This window comes from Pseudopodoces humilis, chromosome 23 (genome assembly GCF_049639895.1).
Source record: "Pseudopodoces humilis isolate 2021_Gansu_Grassland_sample_001 chromosome 23, ASM4963989v1, whole genome shotgun sequence".
Taxonomy (NCBI): Eukaryota; Metazoa; Chordata; class Aves; order Passeriformes; family Paridae; genus Pseudopodoces; species Pseudopodoces humilis.
The window spans coordinates 4,236,059-4,255,079 of NC_142222.1; the positions used below are offsets into that span (position 1 = coordinate 4,236,059).

Genomic DNA, 19,021 nt, shown 5'->3' on the forward strand with positions numbered 1-19,021 from the left:
AGCCCTCACACAATTCTTAACTGAGCACTTATTAAAAATATCTTAATATTTAATCTGTTTTCTGATTATTTTTGTGTAAACTTATAAAAAAAGAAAAAAGAAAAAAAAACAAACTGAAATTGAGCTGTGATTAATTTAGCACATTGAAATAATGATAAGGTGTTACTGATAAGTCTCATGTTTTGTTCTGTTTTTTTGTTTGACTCAGAGTATTAGTACTGTAGCATAAACCAAATACAGCCCAGAAAGGGGAGCAGCAGCCTCCTGTCCTGGGTCTGCACCTGAGGGTGTCTGTGGGGGCGAGCATCTGACCTGTGAGGAGAGCGAGCGTGTATTTATTTGTGCCATTGTTTTCATTACACTGAGTAAAGAAAGTTTTAAAACAAAACCCCCTAAGTACGTGTAGTATTGGAAAGCGGCACTAAGGGTGAGATCATGACCTATTTTTTTATTAGCTATGAAGATACTAATTCAGGTTAAGGCTTCTCTCTTTATTTCTGTTCCCGTTGTGAGTCCTTTTCCTCTGGTTTCCTTTCCAAGCTGTCTTTATTGGAGTGAGGATTCCTGCACAGGTATCAGGGGGCTGTCTCCTTTCTCCGCTGGTGATTCCCCACCTCTCCTCTGCCAGCAGGTTCTTCTGGGTGTCTCTCATACAGGTTCTTGTTTAATAGAGACTAGAGCGTGTAGTGTCAGCCAGACCCAGCTTGGGATCTGCTTGCTTTTTGGTGGATCACAGAGTGTTCCATGTGCTCCAAGAGGTGATTTAACAGCTGCTCCATGACAGTGGTTTGGGGCCTTCAGTTTCTGCTCTCTCCCACTCCACCCATTTGGTGGATTGGCAAAGCAATGGCTTTCAAGCTTTGCTTGGAGTTTGGTTTTGTTTTAAATGCACCTTGGTCCTCTGTGAAACCTGGTAGAAATCTTCTGTCACTCCTGTCTTGACCAGTGGGTAGTCCCAAGGCATGGATTCTGTCACTAACCTACTTCAAACCTTTCTGAGCTAGTGAATCACACTTCTTGCCTTTCCTAGCTGCTGTGAACTTCTTTGAAATGTGGAAAGAAACCCAATTCTCACTAGGTTGTGAGTCCGGCGGCTGGGAGCGGGTGATGGGTGAACCAGACAGCTAAAGGGAAAGGAAAATTGCTTCCTGCTAGGAAAAAAAGAGAGCTGGAAGTTGTGCTCCTAGTTGTGTGTGTGATTAGTGCTTTCACCTTCAAGAGAGCATTACGGTAGCACCACAGTGTCCTTTCCCAAGTGGCCAGTGGGTTACCTCAGGGACATCTGGGAGCAATGGTGTTCACAGCCGGAACTGCAGGTCGTTCTCCTGTGTGTCCAGGGTTTGATCTTGATTCAGTAAATTGCTATGGTGTCCCAAGCTTTCAGGAATCTTACTTTCTCATCCCTAGAAGACTTTTCTGTCCGTCCATCTGTCATGATACGTTTTTTTACAGAGGCTGTTTACAAGGGAGCTGGTTGAGGTTGGGAGGAGGGAGAACAAAGATTCACCCACTTTAAAGCTGCTGCACGTTTTCACACTGGTGTGTAAGGCAGGAGAAGGGCTGGGGTGTGGTGGAGTAGCCAAGAAAGCCAGATTAATTCTGGGTTTGGCCACCACCAGAGCATTTTTCCATGTGGGAAACCCCTAGTGCACACAGCTGGGAAGCAGGAACCAGGGCTGGTGGGAAGATCTTGATGTGCTGCCTTCCAGATATTACAGAGCTTGAAAGGTTTTCCCAGTGCATGTTACACCCCAGGGTCAGGCTGGCTCCTCTGTCCCACCTGAGATCTTCTAAAGCAGCAGGAGAGCAAAGCTGTGGATGTCTGGGGAGGTCAGAGAGCCCTGTGGTGGCCTCATGTCCTGGGCATTAGCCCACTCCCTGTGGTGGGACTGGAGCAAGAGTCCTGCCTGTTCCCTCACCAGGGGATGCTGAGCTGGATTTATCTTGACTGTTAATCAGAAAGCTTCGTGTCCAGAGCTCTAAAGCCATTTTGTAAGATAGTAGTGTCCCTTTTCTACAGCCTTATTAATGAGTAGAGGATCTTTAAAAAGAAGAAAACAAACAAAAAAAGGAATCGCTCATTTCTTTCTGTGGTATGAAACTTGTGTACTGCAAACTTCTGAACATTTAGCAAAAATACAATTTACAGTTTTCTTAAAAAAACAAACAAAAAACAACCCAACAAAAAAATCCCCAGCCTGTCTGCTTTCCATACGGTCTTTCCTCAGGTGCTAAATAAGGGTTCCAAAAATGGATACTGCTTTAGGAGTTCCTGCTTTATTCTTAAAATACATATTTTTTTTGCTTAGGTGTTGTAAAGATGTTTTAACAAGAATGGTTTTTTTTAAATGTAAATAAGATTGTGTCTTTAATTTTTGTTTTATCTCCTTTTTGTCCATATTGAATAGTCTTAATTTTCATTTTTATCCTTTTGAGAAGGACCCTCTTATGCCCTTCCCCGAAGACATTTCATTAAGTGTTGCTGCGTTTAAGAATGAATCTACAACTGTTCATTGTCTTGGATTAATGCTGATGCTGCTGCTATAAGTAACCCTGAAAATCAAGAATGTGTGATGCACTTTTGTTTCTCGTTTTTGTTGTTTTGTTTTTTTAACACGATCATGTAGTTCCTCTGCAGATAGTTGAACCCTCCTGTAACACAGCCACTAACTGGGGAAGCATAGGAACTGTGGGAGCCGGGGTGTAGGACAGGGTTGGACCCGATTTTGGTGCTGACCTTTGGGAATTTCTATGCAAACGCAAGCAAAGGAGAACTCTTTAACTTGAGAGAACACTGTGCTTTTTTTTTTTATTTTTTATTTTTATTTTTCTCTCCTTCCTTTTCTCAAGCTGCTATTGGAAAGGTAGTGCAAATCCCTGAGGTTTCAACTTCTCCTTCCTCCATGGCTGGTGGTGCAGGAAAGGTGCCTGAGTAACCTGTAAAGTAGAAGAACCTCAGTCAGCTCTTGTCTCGTCTCTGGTTTTAATATATTTGTTTTCTAGATAAATGTATCTATAGAAGGAAATTGTCATCTCTACAAAAAGATCTTTTGAATGCTTTATCTCAATGTGAAGCTAACCAGCAGTATTAAGGATTGCATGGCCTCCGTCCTGCCCTTATCCCAGTGCTGGGGACCCACCGGCTCCTTCTCCACCTGGGGAGCGCTCAGTGCTTGGGCTCAGATCTTTTCCAAGAAAAAAGGGAGGTGAAGCCATCCACCCAGCCCAAACCTGCCAGTAAAAGGCTTAGGGAGCAGTGGAGGGAGGTCTCACTGCATCAAGGTGCTGCCGTGAGGCATGGGCAAGTCCAGAACCTCTTCTCTTTATGGGTCACACCTGGACCATGGTGGGGGATGTGTACCTTGGAGGAGGAGTTTACTGGAGGGGAAAAAGGGATTTTACTTGACTATTTATAGAAGATCCTTTAGGAATATAAAGTATCTCTCTGCAAAGTGAGGGAAGAGTAAGGAAGGTCTAAAGTGGTGTTGGAAAAACACTTGGGGATTACAACTGCCTGGAAAATAGTCTACAAATACATAGGCCAGAGCTCTCTGCCTGTTTAGTTTTTTCAGCATCAATTTATTTCTTTTTCGGCCAGCGTTTGCTCTTTTACACACCAAGGTGTGTGTACATCTGACTCAATGTGCCTTGCATGTGTGCTTAGTCTTTCTGGAGAGAGGTGGTGGGGTGTGAGCTGGGGGCATGGCTAGGAGCGCCGTTCCCCATCCACAGTCGAGGGTTCCTTAGTGTCCTGGTGACCCTTCGGATGAAAATGAACTCCAGGCTGTGTAGTGTCTGTCTCAGCTTGAGGATGACGTCCTGTGCAATGGCACCTGTGACTTCAGAAGGGAGTGGGAGGGAGAGAAAGAAAAGCTGCTTCACTCTTCTGCGGACAAAAAATCGGCATTGCCATGGTTTGCCTGCAGAGCCAAAACAAGCCGAGGTCTGGAACCGGCTTTGCTGGAGTTCAGGCTCTCTGTGGCACCATGATCCCATTATCCAGGGGATTTATTCTCTGCCAGGTTGTGGTTCTTGTTTCTGTGGGGTTTACAAGATTTTTTTTAAAGGAGAAGTCAACACACCTTGCTTGAAGTTAACGAAATCCAAACGCTTGTGTTTGCAGTCCGTGACTTAGAACTCCAAGCTGTGCAATTCTGGGTTCTCCATCTCCTGCCCCAGCGTGTGATGATTCTCTCCGAGTCTTTCTGTAATTCTGCCACAGTAAATGTGAAAGCTTGCTTGCATTATTTTTTAGAAATGCATTTTGCACACTCGGGTTTCACTGAAGCTCCGTGAAAAGGTTAGTTTGAAGCAGATGAATAAAGCTATGCACATGTTTTGAAAGTTTAATTTGTGTCTCATTACCAGAAGTGACTTATCTGCCCTCTTTTGCATTCCTGTGCTGTCATTGCCTCCATTCTCTTCACCATCTCGGAGGGTATGATGTAAGGTGACAGTTCTTTGCTGACAGCTGTAGCAGAAAACTGGCGCTTCTTGATTTATTTAGTAGCCTTTCTCTCTCCTTTGCTTTCTCTGTATCTCTCTGTATAGCTATATAAATATATATATTATTTTTTTATTTTAAAGAGCCTACTTTAGTAATTGAATCGGAGGGAGTGGGATGTGCTGGCTTGTGTCTGATACACTTTGTGCTGTCCCTTTTTTGTCTCCGGGAAGAGCGTGGTGGTGGCACCCACCGGTGTCCCCATGGGGACAGGGAGCCCCCACACAAAGCAGCTTTGGGGAGGGGATGGAGACCAGTCCACTGCGCTGCAGGCCGGTGGTGTGGGCAAACGCAAGGCTTCTAATGACAAAATGAACCAAGAGGAATCCTACAGCTGTGTATCCCCACTGGGAGGCGGGAGGGACAGGGTTCCTCACTATCCTGCTGCAGGGCTGGAGTGGAGACTGGGTTCCCTCCAGCCTCGGGGGTGAGAGCTTTATTTTGGTTTTGTTTTCATGTGTTAGGCGCATTGGGTTGCAGGTCCCACCTTTGGAAATGTGTTGCTTAGCCCAGAGCCTGTGTGCGGGAGAATTGGGATTTTGTGATGGGAGAAGGACCCTGACAGCTTTCTCCTCCTGTTCCCTTCGCCATGGCAGAAATTTGTACTAACTTGACAGCTTTTTTTCATACAGAACAGGGCTGCTTTTCTATCTACCATCACACGTGTACTTACACACCTTCAGCAGCTTCTCAGCCTCTGGAGGTCCTCAACTTGTTTACTGGGGGGACTGATGCCCCTCTCTCCCCCTTCCCTGAATATTTCAGTGTTAAGGGCGGTGCAAAACACAACCGCATGCTTCGACTGCGAGCTGGGGCTGGAGAGATCCCTGCAGGCAGAGCCGGGCGGGGTCAGTCTCCTCTCCTGCCCCCCTTTCCTGTCGATAAGTTCTCATTTCGTTCCTGGTTTGTATTCAAATTGCTGTGAGGGGTTGTGCTCTACCTTCTCAGGAGCTGAATTACCTCTGACCTGCTGAGAGGGGCAGCCCCTCTTTGGTGTCGATGTTGTAGTGTGCGACCACACCGATCAGTAAAGGTAGTCTTTGTTTCCTTCTCCCCTCCCCAGTAATTTCTGATTAGGTTAATGCACTCTGTGTGCCCAGCTGGAAAAGCGTAGGCGTTTTCCCAGTGGTGAGAGGGTGGCTAGAGGAGTTTAGTGTAAAACCTGCTGTAGCTGTGTCTGGCGCAGCCCCTTGCGCTGGTGTGGGTGATGTCACGGACTGTAAGGATAGGTAATGTCCATGAGCTGTAATGGCATGATGTATCTTTACCAATGATGTCATACTTCACACTAAATGTTTAAGAAAAAAGAAAAAAAAAAAAAAAACTTAGCTGAAATTTTGTTTATTCTGCACCGACAGGTCTTCAAAATTTATCCAAATTTTATTATTTTATCAGGAAAAAAAAGAAATTTGTGTAGATCGAATACGTTAAGACAGACAATAAGTGATGTAAATTGTTGAATAAAAATTTTAAAGTTTGTGGGTGTCAGTGTGACTTTCTTTTTTGCCTTTTCAGGGAGCAGCCTGGGTGTAGATCCCAGAGGCCTGAGCCCATGAGCTGTGTGTACACGGGTGGGGTGGAATCCAGCTGTCCTTTACTTTGTCAGGGGAAGGAGAGGGCAGGGAGGGAAAAATCCAAGGGTTTCTCTGCAACCATGGGGGTCTGAACCTCCCTCAGTGTGAGCCCCACCACACTTCAGCCCAGCTTAAAATAAGTCGGAGAGAGTCTGCTCCCTGCAACCTCAGTCCCAAACACACAACAGCAAACACACACCAAGCTGATTTATCTTTTTCTTTCAGTCACATTTATTGGCAATTGTGGCAGTCGGTACCGTTTTGGGAGTGTTGTTCCATAAGCAGTGGCAGAACGAGAGGGGATGGTTATTTCGGGAGGGGAGTATTAGCACCAAGAGGGAGCTGGTGAGCTTTCGAAACCTTGCAGAGATGGACTGGGAAGTGAGGAGCTACTGCTGGACACGCCTGATAGATTGGATCTGGGAGGTCTGGGCGTGCGAACCCCACTCTCTCCAGTGCTTGTAGTCTCCACCGTGGTGGTCAAATTCCAGGACGTACTGGTAGCCACGGTAGCCGGGATACTGGTAGCACACCCAGCTGGAAGAAAAGGACAAAGAGGTAAGCTGGGGGGGGGGTTACAGGGTGTCCCCCTCCCACCGTGGTGGCACAGTAATGGCAGAGGATTGTCCCTGCTGCTCCTGGTCCTTGGCCTGTCACTTACGCTCCACACTGGATCTTCATGGAGCCCACTTCATTGTTGGCCCAGCCCATGGCCTGCAGCGAGGGGTAGTCGTCAGCAATCTCCCACTGGCGGCCGATGAAGTTGTCTTTCTCAAAAACGGTGATCTTGGATTCCTTGTGGTTCTGGGGGGGAGAGCAGGGGATGAGGGGGAGGTCGTGTGTCCCTCCCCAGCGTGGGTGGGAATGGCAGGGCTGTCACTCCCTACTCATTGCTCAGAGGGTTCCTGGGGAGGGAACTGTTCAGACCCTGGATCTTTGGAGTTTTCTGAGTGGCTGGGAAGTGCCAGCTATGCCACAGCTACTGTGTCAGGCTGGCTGTCCCCTAGCTCTGGTCATGTATAGCTTGCCCAGTAATTCCCTCAAAAGCTTTAAAAAACAGGACAGAAAGAGCAAATCCTGCTGGGGTTTTGGGGGGGAAGCACTGAGCCTGCCCCTGGTGTAGCTGTGTTTTCCCTTCCTAACCTCACTGCCATGGCCTGGCATGTTTTAACGGGCTCAGAGCTCCGTGGGACACTCACAGCGGAGCAGACGGGGCGGAAGGACATCAGGCGCTCGATGTGGTAGGCGTTGCTGCCGCTCCAGGCGTCCCAGCGCGGGTACTCTCCCCTCTCCAGGATGAACTGCTGCCCACAGAAGCCGGTGTGCTCATAACCCACCCAGCTGCAAAAACAGAGCGAGGGCTGCCAGGGCTTCCTGCAGCAGCTCGGGGCATCCTGCTGGGAGCTGGCATAGGGGCAGGATGTAGGTGTGAGGAGGAGGTTGGGGTCTGGCCTCAGCCCACAGGTTGGGAGGAGAGGAAGTGGTGCTGGATGTGGGCAGAGAACCAGGGAGTGTGAAACGGCATCTGGTGCTGGGGAGGCACCCACATGGTACCCCTGGCTGCAGTGGGAAATGAGGAGATCCTGGGGCCCATCCTGCACAGGTGGCTCTTCTCCGTGGCTGCTCTGTCATTATTTATGCAGAACAGCATCAGTTCAGGATGCTCCACCTGCCCTTCTCTCCCAAAGGCTAATTCCTTACTTGTTTCCCAATTACAACCTGACCCTGCTGGAAAGACCTGGATTCCTGATGCCCAAAGCAGGCAGAGCCCATCTGTCTCTGAGCAGAGAGCAGGGACCTATGGCCTTTCCCCCTTCTGCCTTCCCCTCTTTGCTGAAAACAAGCAAGGAGAGGGGACTGGGATGCCTCTAACATGCAGGACACTTTTTGCAAGCCCTGGTGCTGCCCACGCAGGTGCATGCCCCAGGGTGGGGATGTCCCCTTAAGAAGGCTGGGGACAGAGCCACAGGCAGAGCAGGGAGACAGAGCCTGGGCTGGGGGTTGGAAGGTGGTGGCCACGGGCTGTGCAGTGCATGGATCCCCTGCTGATGGAGTACAAAGGGTGCTGAGGGGGTCGAGGGTTTCCTGCCACTGACCCAAACTGAGCCCCAATGCCACGTCCTGCAGCCAACCCGACAGGTTGAACAAGCAAGGTGAACAGCCTGATTAGGAACACGTCAGCGGGAGCAGGGAGCTGATTACAGCGTGAGCACGCACGCTGCTGTAATCCCATTAGCATTACACATCCTAAAGATAGCAGCACAAATCCATCTCGTCTGCTCCCCGCCCCGGCGGGATGCGCACGGCGGGGACCGCTCCCGACACTCCTCCTCTCCCTGAGCTGCTCGGGAGGTGCCTTGCCTGTGCCACGGAAGATTCCCGTGCGCAGGGAGAAGCCCAGCTTTGCTCCCTACCCCTCTCAGGACTGGAGAAGCTGCGGGAAGGTTCTGCCCTGGTCTGGGAAGCTGTGCAGTGCAGGGAGAGCCCAGGGCAGAGCAGGGCTGGCCCTGGGCAAGAGGTGGCTCTCTAGTGCTGGTGCTTCATGACACAGGCAGGATGGGGACCAGGCTAAGCCAGGCCACTCACTGAGCACTGACCCTCTCTGCATCCTTGGGTGGCAACCCTTCTCCAAATCTGACTGGTCCAACACCGCAGGAAGCGGTTTTGGGTAGTGCCAAAGGTGTTGCCGCTGTCCTCTGGCCCTCTCTCTGTATGAGTGCTGCCCGGGCCAGGCTGCTCTGCCCTGGCAGGATGGGATCCCCCCACGCCTGGCTTCCCTTAGCTGTGCTGCTTGGCTCCAGCCAAGCAGAGCGGGGACAGCTGGTCCCACTCCAGCTTTGGGGACCCCTCTGTCAGCCAGCCTGCCTGGGAAAGCACCCCCTCCACAGGCAGCCGGGTACTCACGCGCCACATTCCACCTTCAGGGAGCGGATATTGTCGAAGCCACATTCCATGATGTTTGGACAGGCCGAAGTGAACTCCATCCTCTTGCCCTGAAAGTTTTCTTGGTCGTACACGGTGATCTGGAACGGAGAGCGAGCTGCCGAGTTGGAAACTGCCCAGCAGCGGCCCCGGGCAATTCAGCTCCTCTTGGGGACGGAGGGTGGCTCCGTCAGGGAGAGAGCCAGCAGAGGCTGCCCCGGGCACCCCTCTGGGCTGGGACACAGCCCCGCACGGCTCCGTGTCCCTGCACCGCTGGCTCCGCCACGCCCTGCCTTGGTGTTGAGGGAGCCGCAGGCTGGCCCCCGCTCCGCTCTCCTGCTCACCCCTGCGGACATCAGCTCCCGGGGCAGCGGTGCCGTCCGGAGAGAGGAGCGGAGCCGTTCTGGGACGGGCGGGTGGCAGGGCTGTGGCTGGCGGTTCTCCCGGCCTCTGCTCCGAACGCTCTAGGGCAAAGAGGATTAACGGGGGAAAGGGCGAGGGGCACCTCCCCGGGGGGCTGCGGCTGAATTCTCCTCTCCCGTGACAGCTCCAGGCTTCGACGGGATGCTCCTCACTTGTGCACGTGTTTCTCCTCTCCCTCTCGGCTCCCTTCTCGACCTGTGGCCCTGGGGCTATCACCGGAGCCCTTGGGGCTGCTCCCTGCCTTGTTCCACAGTGCCCACTGCCCATGCTCACCCTGTCGGCATGGACAGGAGAGGGTCAACAACAGCCGGTGGCTTTTGGGGGACTCTGTAACTGCCTTTCACGGAATGGATGCTAAGAGCAGTGCACAGCTGGCTCGGGGTGCTGTGAAGAGCCTTCTGAAAAACACCCTGGAGGTACTGCAGCAGGCAGGAGGCACATTCCCATGGGCAGAGGACTGGGGTGCCTGTTTCCTGTGCTCGTCCCTGCCTTGCTGCCCTCTGTGCAGCTCCTCTGGCCCTGGAGGATGGGCTTTGCCCTTCTCCCTGTTCCCTACCTGCACACAGGGAAAGGTGAAATACAAGGGATGCGAGGACGTACCTTCCACGGGCCCATGGGAACAGGCAGAGGGTTTGTCTGAGCCATCTTTGCTACTGGATCGGTGTCTGGACAAGGAAGGAAAAGCCATTTTTACTGCAGCATGTCCCTGTACATCCCTGCTGCCTGCCCACAAGGTTGGGGGACGGCTCTGTGCCCACCACCCACGGCACCTGTTTGAGGACAGCTGCCCCACTGCTGGGGACAAGCCACACCAGTCACAGCGAGACCCTCCTGGCAGCCCCAGGATGGGGAAGGGGGCACAGTAGGGGGCTGTGGGACACATCCAAAGCAGGGTGCTCCTGTCTCACCGCTGCAGTGCCCCTTCCCTCCTCCCTGCCACAGCACGGAGGCTGTGTGCCCACAAGGGCACAGTGCCGAATCCCCCTTTCTCCTTCCCCAAAGCCAGCCCACTGCTGGGAAAAACACCCCTGAGCCAGAGCAGGGGGCTTCCCTGGGCACAGGCTGCCCTGTGCCTGGCAGTGTCCATCAGACCCACCCGATCCCCTCTCCCTGCCCGGTGTCCCTTGGGAAGCACGGTGGGCTCCCATGGACAGCCCTAGCTAATAGTGGGAGATGCCAACCGGCGTGCTGTGCCGGTGGGTGCCAGGAGTGGGGTGCCCTCCTATAGAGGGGCTCTCAGCCCCCCTGCCTTCCAGCGGGGTCTTGTGAGCCTGTCTTATGCCATGGGAAACAGCGACAGTCCCTCTGGGTGTCTTTTGCCACCAGGCAGGAGGAAGGGTGTCTGCCCAGCCGGCTGGCAGAGGATGGGTGAGGCGGGAGAGGTGCGCATCGGTCCAGGACTCACCTAGCTCAGGCGGTTACTGCTGCTTCGCCCATGTAATGTTTGCCTACTTCAGCGGCTCAGCTTTTATAGGGTACTGCTGGCCGGGAACCGGTGCCAGCGTTTGCAGAGCTGTCAGCACAATGCTTGCTCTGGCATTGTCCTGCTGATCCCTGGAGATTTCAGCTGCTCATCCCCATGGTCTGAGCCACATTCTTAGGGAAAAAGAAAAAAAAAATTTGATAATAAAAAAAAAAATATTCGGGGTGGCTGTTTGCACAGATAATCTTGGGCACAAATGACTCAACGATTTGACCGCGCTGGCATTTTCCAGGGGCAATGCACCGCGCTGTCACGGGGTGAGCCTGGGGGCTGGCCTGGCCCTGGCGCCAGCTGGCACCGTGGGGACAGCAGGGACACCTCCCCGTGAGACCCTGCGGGTGGTGGGCTCAGCAGGGTGTCTAGCAGGCCCCGTCACTTCGCTTCACCAGCAAAGGCATGTTCTCTGTCACCGTGTTGGTGTGGACACCCTCCTCCCATCACAGGCGAGGAAGGCTGGAGGTGACAACTGGCACGGCCCTGGCAGAGCCATGTCCCCACGGCCACGCCGAGCCCCCAACGTTCCGCACAGCGCTGCCACCGCTGCGACCCCACACTCAGGACGCCTGCCACGGCCTTGGGGAGGCCTCAGCCCTGCGGTGCCCACAGCCCCCAGCCCCACAGCCCCCTTCTCATGCGGGGCTCCCATGGGGCAGACACTGCAGGCCCCGGGGCACCACGGCGGGCACAGCCCAGGCCGTCGGGGGTCACGAGGCGAGCGTGGCGGCTCGGGCTGCTGCCTCAGCGCATGGCTGCCAGCACAATGCTCGCCCGCGTCTGACTGCCCCTTTTGTCTCCCCGCCGGGCAGCCGCGGCCGCACAAAACAAAGCGCCCCGTCAGCGCTGCCTGCAGCACGGCCTGGCGCCCGGCCCGGGGGACCCTGCGGGGACGAGCGGCGGGGTGGCACCCGACCAGACGGGCCTTGTGGGGCTCAGCGGGGTCCTGGGGGACCCCTGCTGCGGGCGGGGCACTGCCCTGACGGGGGAAGCTGCGGTTTGTGGGGGTCCTTACCCTCGCTGGCTGCTGCGGGATGGGGATAGGGGTGGGATTACTGGGGGCATCGCCGTGACACGGAGCCGTGGGGCTGCACCCCCAAGCTGACAGTACCACCACATCCCAGCAAAACTGGGTCAGGGAATGGGAAGGGCAGGACCGGCTGCCCTCTGCAAGGATGCCAAAATGGGGGGCAGGTGGTGGGATGCTCCTGCAAAGCCTCCCCGGCACTCTCCCTATGCACCTGCTGGGGGCATCCTGGCTGAGCGGGGAGGTCAGCTCGGAGCTCGCCCTCCAGCTCGCTCCAGCCCCTCGGACATACCCTGCTCACGGCTCCGGCCACCCCAGAGTGTGGAGGCTTTGCCAGGAGCCTGGTGCCACTAGAGGGAGAGCTCAGCCCGAGCAGGTTGGGACATCATCGGCGCATGCGGGTGTACGGTGGGTGTGTGGCACTGCACACCCCGCTGCACCCCACACAGGTACCTGCCTCCCCTTGCAACAGGAAAATTGTCTCACACTGAAAACCACCTGTCCTGGTTTAGGGGAAATTTGGGAGAAAACTTCTAGTGGGGCTCCCCACGGGAAGCAAACTTACGTGGCCCTTTTCTCTCACTCCCCAACCGGTTCGGGAAGAGATTTTTCTGAGAGAAGTGGAAAAAACCTGTTTATTTCACAGGCACAGCACTACTCAGCACAAAAATGAACGATATCAAATTACAAAACCTCTCGCCCTTCAGAAGAGATGACAAACTTCAGAGGGTCTCTTTCCTGTGGATGTTTGCTCTGTTATCAGTCCCTCTGGCGCTGGAAAATGCCGCTGCCCAGGTTGGGATCCCGGTAGTCCACGGGTGCAAGCTCCCGGTGCTCCCCCGAGTCCCCAGTCCAGAGCAGGTTCGATTCGTTTCAGAAAAAGGGAAAGAAAACAGTCCAGGAAGACCTCTCTGCTCCGGCTAGTTGGAAAGCCAAGGCGATCTGTGTCTTGTTGTCTGTCTGTGCTGTAGTCAAAACTCCCGATGCAGGGGGGGAGCAAGTACAGTCTCTGATAACAGACTCGGTGCTTCTTTTCTACTCACTTTTACTCTTAGATGGAATTTTAAGAATACAAAACCTGTGTCTGGGTTAGGTGGACGAATGGGGATACAATTTAACATCATAATCAACCCAGGACACCACCCCAGAGCAAAACCTGGAGCTGGCAGCCACCCCAAGCCAGGGGCAAGGTGGGGGGAAAGCCTCCCTGCACAGCCCACTCTGGTCATGGCCGGGGATGGGTCACTCTCAGCAGATAACAGGACCCCAGTATGGCTCAGGCTGCTGTGGAGCCCCCAACCCCTCACCCTCCTCACAGTACTGGTGGGGCAGGTGTCCCCCTGTCAAGGACCTGGGGGCACAGCTGTGAGTGCCTGGGGAGCCAATGATGCTGGTGGGTCCACAGGTTATCTGGAATAACTGGTTTTTCTAGATCCAAGAGACTATAAAAACGCAGTGACCTATTTAGGGAACCCTGCGGTGCTGCAAAACAGATGCTTCCCCTGCCAGCCCAGCTCCAGGCCCTTGCCCTGGCCAGCCATCTGTGTCTGCCAGGGGCATGCAAAATGCCATTGGCACTGGAGCTCTGTCCCGCTTCTCCATAGAAAACCCTGGGCAACACAGACAGTTTCCTTGGATGTGGGATTTCCTGGTGCCTGGGGAGCCCCCTGCCAGGGAGAGCTGCTCAGGGAAACCCAACCTGTTTCTGGCAAAGCCAGACAGGATCATGTGGATAGGAACAGCTGGTCAGCTTGCTGGAAAACACAGGGTGTTTAGCTGTGGGGATGTGGCAGGAGAGCGGCTCCAGTGGGTGGCTGCTGGTGGCAGGGCTGTGTGGCACTGGGGACCCGGTGCTGTCCCACAGCTCGGCGGTTCCAAGAGGCATCAGCACATCACCACCTGCCCAGTGTGATAAGGAAGCAGGAACTGCCACAGGCTGTAACCAGCTGTTCGCCAGCCTGTGCCAGGGAGCAGGGCAGAGGAGCAGACACAAAGTGTGTCCCCTTGCCACTGCAGCTGGAAAAGCCTCCTGAAAGCTCAGTTGGGCTCTGCTGCCCTTCCAGATCACTCAATTCCATCCCTGCTCTCTGGATGGCTGCGGCTCCCTGCACTTGGTGCCACGTGCCTGGGACAAAGGACAGCGTGACAAAAGCAGGCGGCTGCGCTCACTGCCGCCCCTGCAAGGGCTGCATCTCCTCCACTACTGCATCCCTCAGGCCAGGGCCCAGCACGGGGCTCCTTGCTCAGCTGCCAGCTTTCTCCACCATGCCCCATGTGTCCTGCTCTGCTGCTGCTGTGGGATGGTATCCTGGGCAGCGGCTACAGGCTGGAAATCACAGCCAGCTTTACCACCACGAGGGAGAAAGATTTGTGACACCCAGACAGACGTGTCCCAAAAGTGGCTCAGCCTGATGGTAGGAGAGCCAGGACCACATGGCTCAGGCAGCAATGGTAGGATGGCAGCAGGGGTTTGGAGTGGGTCCCCTGGGGTACTCTGGGACAGGGCACTGTCCCTATCATCTCTTTGAACTTCCCAATCAGAGAACTGGAAAGTGCTTTTGGAAAGAGCTTGTGGATGCCTCTCTCTGGGGTCCCTGCTCCCAAAGCCTCACTCCAGCTTCCTGAGGCCCAGTTGCTCCCACACGGGATAGGAAGGGAAATTGTCCCAGCACTGATATGGCAGTGATAAGATATGGCAGGGCTTATCCTGAAACCATCTGTCCCAGGATTCTTGCTGTGTGTGACATCCCAAAGCTGGACACCAGTGGAAAGGGTGTAACAAAGACTGTGCTGCTGTCACTGCCGGGTGTGCTGGGAGATGCTCATTGTTAACCGTGGGCTGTCTCCTGGACAGAGCAGCCACTGTCCTCTCAGTCAGTCCCTGCAGGCTGACAGCTCTCGCTGGGGACAGGTGCTGAGGGAGAAGCTGCAGAATGGCTCCACAGGCAGCTCTGCCATGGCCAGTTTGGTATTCCCGGCACTGGGGCCAGCAGGCACCAGTCACCCTGCTCCGGCCGGCAGCCTGGAGCCTTCCCTGTCTGGATCCCTGTTCCTAACGGGATTCTTCCCAAAAGGAGAACCCCAGGAGTGCGTGTGTGCATTGTGTTCTGCGTGTGCCCCCAGGGCGAGCGCACAACACGTGAGTGTATGTGAGAGTCGGGGTGCGTGTGCGGGAAGTGCCGGCTGGACGGACGGTGTGTCACCGTGACACACCGGGGGCTGTGCACACACCGTGGGCGCGTCTGCGGGGATTGCGGGCTCACCGCCGTTCCCGGCTGCGTGCGGGCGGTTGGGCCGATCCCAGGTGCGCACCGGGCTGCGTGTCCCGCTCCGCACGGCGGTCACAGCCGGGGGGGTGCGTGCAGCGGGTGGGTGGGGCGCTGTCCCCGCTCCGTTCGCTGCTGCCCGGAGCCGCGCCCGGCGCGGCGGGCGGCGCGCGCAGGGCCGGCAGCGCCCGCCCCGGTGGGGCCGCCCCGCCCCGCCCCGCCCCGCGCCGCCGCCGGGGCCCGGCACCGCCGCCGCCGCCACCGGGCCCCGCTCCGCTGCTGCCGCCGGGGGAGTACGCGCCGCCCTCCCGCCGGCGCCGGCCACCCCCCGCCCCGCGGCCGCCACACCGGCACGCACCGCCCGGCGCGGGGCGGGCCGCGGCTGCATCGCCCCCCCGGCAGGCCGGGCCGGGCCGGGCCGGGCCGAGCTCCGCCGTGCCCGTGCCCCCGCGGCGTTGCACAACCGCTGTAGGTGGGGGGGGTGCGGAGCCCCTCGGTGCCGCCCCCCGGCTGCGGGGTGCGGGTGTGCGCATGGCTCGCTCTTGTCTCGCAGCCCCCGGTGTCACTCGTGTTTGCATGTGTGTGTCACCTTGCGCAGGGGGTGTTTCTGTGTGCGGTGTCCCTGTGTGTCCCCCCTGCGGGATGCCCTGTGTCAGGTGCTCCGGGTTGGGTACCCCAGCGCTCGCTGCGGGACTCCCCAGGGCCAGCCCTGCTTCCAGGGAGATCCCGCTGGCCTGGGCCTTTCCCACACCACCGGGGAGTTGCATCCAAAGCCATTAGCCTGGCTCGCCACTAACCACATCTCTGCTGGGGCTGGTGCCACTGGCACCTGAGGCACCTTTTTGGAGTGACAGGGGTGGGTGGCACTCAGCGAGCTGCCGTGCTGGGGGTGCTGGGGGGCTCACAGGGCTGGGGCCACCCCAGCACCTGTTAATTTTCCCAGAGAGGAATATATGGAGCGTCGGACAAGGGCTGGGAAGTGTGTCCGTCCCTAAATCGTGTGGTTTCCAGCCGGCCTGTGAGATGCAAATTGTCTGGTCAGTGAGTGCCAGAGCTAAGCTTAGGGCAATTACAGGAAAGTGTGGGCACATGGCAGTGTTCCTACACCCCAAGGCTGGCTCTGGCACTGGGGGACCCCTGTTCACTGCCCCATCCCAGTCAGGATGTGTTCCCACAGCTGAGTGTTCCCACAGCACCTGAATCAGCCCTGGACTTTGCCCACTGGAGCTGTGGCTCAGCCCTTCACCTTTGCCATGGGCTGGGCCATGCAGGCCATCAGGCTGTGAATTTGGGGCCAGAAAAGGGTGATAAGTGAGGTGTGCATCCTGTGCTGAGGGGGCTGCAACCCATCTGAGCCCCCAGCTGGTCTTGGAACCATGTCCCACCTGGCAGCCCAGCTAAGATCCTGCCCCACTACCTCTGGCTCTACCCTGTAAGATCTCTTGAGCTGTGTCATTCCCCTGCTTTGGGGCAAGGCAGATGCTTGCACCCCATGCACCCTCCTGGCCTGGGTGACCCCTCATAACCAGTCTGGGTCCACTTTGTTGTTAAGACATGGGGTTCCTGCAGCAAGAGGGCCTGAAATCCTGCTCTGGGGAGAGCCTGGTGGCATCTCCTGGCTATGACTCAGGTAGATCCGGGATTGTTTTCCTCTAGACGCATTCCAGTGTTGTCCATAAGGGAAGGCACTGCAGAGAGATTTGGAAACCCCCTAAATTTCCTTGTTCTGTGGAAAACTTGTGTCCAGCAAGGAGCCATCACGCAGGTCAGCTCTCATTTGCCCTGCGTAGGAGGCGGCCTGGCTGCTCGGAATCGCTGCCAGCAGCTCCTGTTCCCTGGCACGGCATCATCCCTTCCTGGCTGGGCACAGCCAGGGCATGGGGTACCCCAACATGGTGTGCCCAAGGAGGCGACAGCCGCCAGTTCCTGTGCCAAAGTGACGTGAGAGCACAGCCCTAGTGCTGGCATCAGGGAGCAGAGCAGGGAGGGCAGGCGACCGTGAAACTTGCCGTGCAGGTCCCTGCGCGGGAGTGTGTCGGACGAGATTGCGTCTCGAGGAGGGAAGGAGTGGCTGGGAGTTTCAGTGAACGCCTTCCTCCCTGCCTGCAACTCCCTGGAGCCCTGGCAGGGACGCGGGGGCTCATGGCTGTGCTGGGGGGACATCGGGGAAGCTGCATCCAGCTCCTGCTTGGGTGGCTCGGAGAGGACTTTCGGCTTGGGGAGTGTTGAGATGCGTTTCCCTTTCTGCCATCTGGCCCTTCCAAGGTGACGTTCTCATCTTTCTGCAGCCCGGTGTCACAGCAGCATCCTAGCGTGCGATCCCAGAGCAGCATCCTAGCGTGCCTGGCCAGCAGCTCTCCCTTCCCTGTCACGGCTCATGCATGCCGCTGCCCCAAACATGCCTAGCCAAGGGGAGCAAGCCCGGGCTGAGTCAGGAAAGGCGTGTTGGGTGGGAATCAGGAGCGAGGAGACACTCGGCAGCCACTTCCTTCTCACGGCATCGGGCTGGAGGCTTCTTGGGGAAAAGGGAGCAAACCACAATGGCATTCCACACGGGCTGGGGGCATCAGTGCAGGGTGGATGCTGCGGTCCTCTCCCCAGCCCACAAAAGTCCTGTCGCCCTGCCCCACTGCTGCCTATTGTGGCCCTGAGTGGGGCACACGTGGCTGCGGCAGTGGCTGCCAGTGCTGCCTGATTAGCGATGCAGCTGGGAACGCTGTTCCCCCTTTTTGTTGAGCGTACAAAGGCTGGGAGGCAGCCTGTGTGCCGGGAGAGAAACCACCGAGGACAAAGAGTGCGCTGGCCGCCTGTCTCCCAGTGCTGTGGGTCTAACCAGCATCTGCCTGGCGAGGGGCTCTGCTCCCAAGGGACCCCCAGGAAGGACCCCAGCAGCCCCCTCCCTGCCATGGGGTGAGCACTGGGTGCTCCCAGGGGTGCAGCCCTTTTGTAGAGCTTCAGGGATGCCCAGGCAGCTGTAGCACATGTCACACAGCAGGGACAGGAACAGGTGCAGGTGGTTCCTGCCCTGCCATTGTGCTGAGGCCCTGGCACGGGGGAGCAGGCTCCAGGATGGCATGGCCACAGTGCTCTTTGTGGCAGCACCTGCTGTGGATAATGTGAAGGAGGTGTGCTGTCCAGTGGCTCGGGTCAGTGATCACCCTGCAGACAGCAGTTCTGAGAGAGAAGAAAGGAAGTGGGCTGTTTTCATGTGTTTTGGGGCCCTGCCCTGCCCAGGTCCTGGTGTGGGTCTGGGTAAAGCCCCAGGTGCTGCAGGGAGGGCAGAGCAGCCAGAGCCCCAGGACTGGGTGGTGTGGGCACAGCTGTGACAGCCCCTCTGACCTGTCCCTCAGGCTGCTTCCCCTCATTGTCTCAGAGGTATCACCCAGAGCCAGCACTGCCATGGCTTGCAGGGCTCTGTCCTCATCTGCCCTGTGGCCAGGCCCCTCCTGGGCATGTGTGCTCCTGTCCTGGCCCCGAGGGACATCAAGGTTCAGGGAGTTCCCTGCATGGCTTTGTCAATGGGAGAAGGGCTTTCCCTTGTCCCACTGGGTGTGTTCAAGGGCAGTGGAGACCATGTGCCCTTGCAGGGGGATGGTCCAGGCAGTGATGGTGATGCAGTAGTGATGCTGTGCTGGAGCCAAGGTGCAGCTTGGCACAGCACAACACATCACATCCATACAGCCCAGGCAGAGCCTGCACTCCCACCGTGGACAGCGCTACCCATCCCTAGAGCCACCCAAACTTTGTCTCCACACCCGTTGGAAATCTCTAAAGCAGATGCTTCAAACGTGAGGAGCTTTCCTGTTGTCCTTTGTGCTGAGGTTAAGT

At 56.2% G+C, this 19,021-nt stretch overlaps 1 protein-coding gene across 1 annotated transcript; it reads right to left on the reverse strand.

The window, feature by feature from the left end:
• Positions 1-6,285: 6,285 nt before the first annotated feature.
• On the reverse strand, positions 6,286-10,877 carry CRYBA1 (crystallin beta A1). Its single transcript, XM_088066193.1, has 6 exons — positions 10,829-10,877; positions 10,024-10,088; positions 8,983-9,101; positions 7,278-7,419; positions 6,740-6,882; positions 6,286-6,615 (listed from the first exon to the last, which is right to left on the reverse strand). The coding sequence occupies exons 2-6, from the start codon at positions 10,066-10,068 to the stop codon at positions 6,468-6,470; spliced, it is 597 nt and encodes a 198-aa protein (XP_087922319.1). The 5' UTR covers positions 10,069-10,088; positions 10,829-10,877; the 3' UTR covers positions 6,286-6,467.
• Positions 10,878-19,021: the final 8,144 nt, after the last annotated feature.

What these genes read in the sequence shown, in the direction of transcription:
- CRYBA1 (XM_088066193.1), bottom strand. Translation starts at nt 10,068, where the DNA reads ATGGCTCAGACAAACCCTCTGCCTGTTCCCATGGGCCCGTGGAAG. An exon ending in CTGAAGGTGGAATGTGGCGC is followed by an intron (nt 7,420 to 8,982) that starts GTGAGTACCCGG and finishes CTGTTTTTGCAG; the next exon opens with CTGGGTGGGTTATGAGCACA. An exon ending in ATGAAGATCCAGTGTGGAGC is followed by an intron (nt 6,616 to 6,739) that starts GTAAGTGACAGG and finishes CTTTTCTTCCAG; the next exon opens with CTGGGTGTGCTACCAGTATC.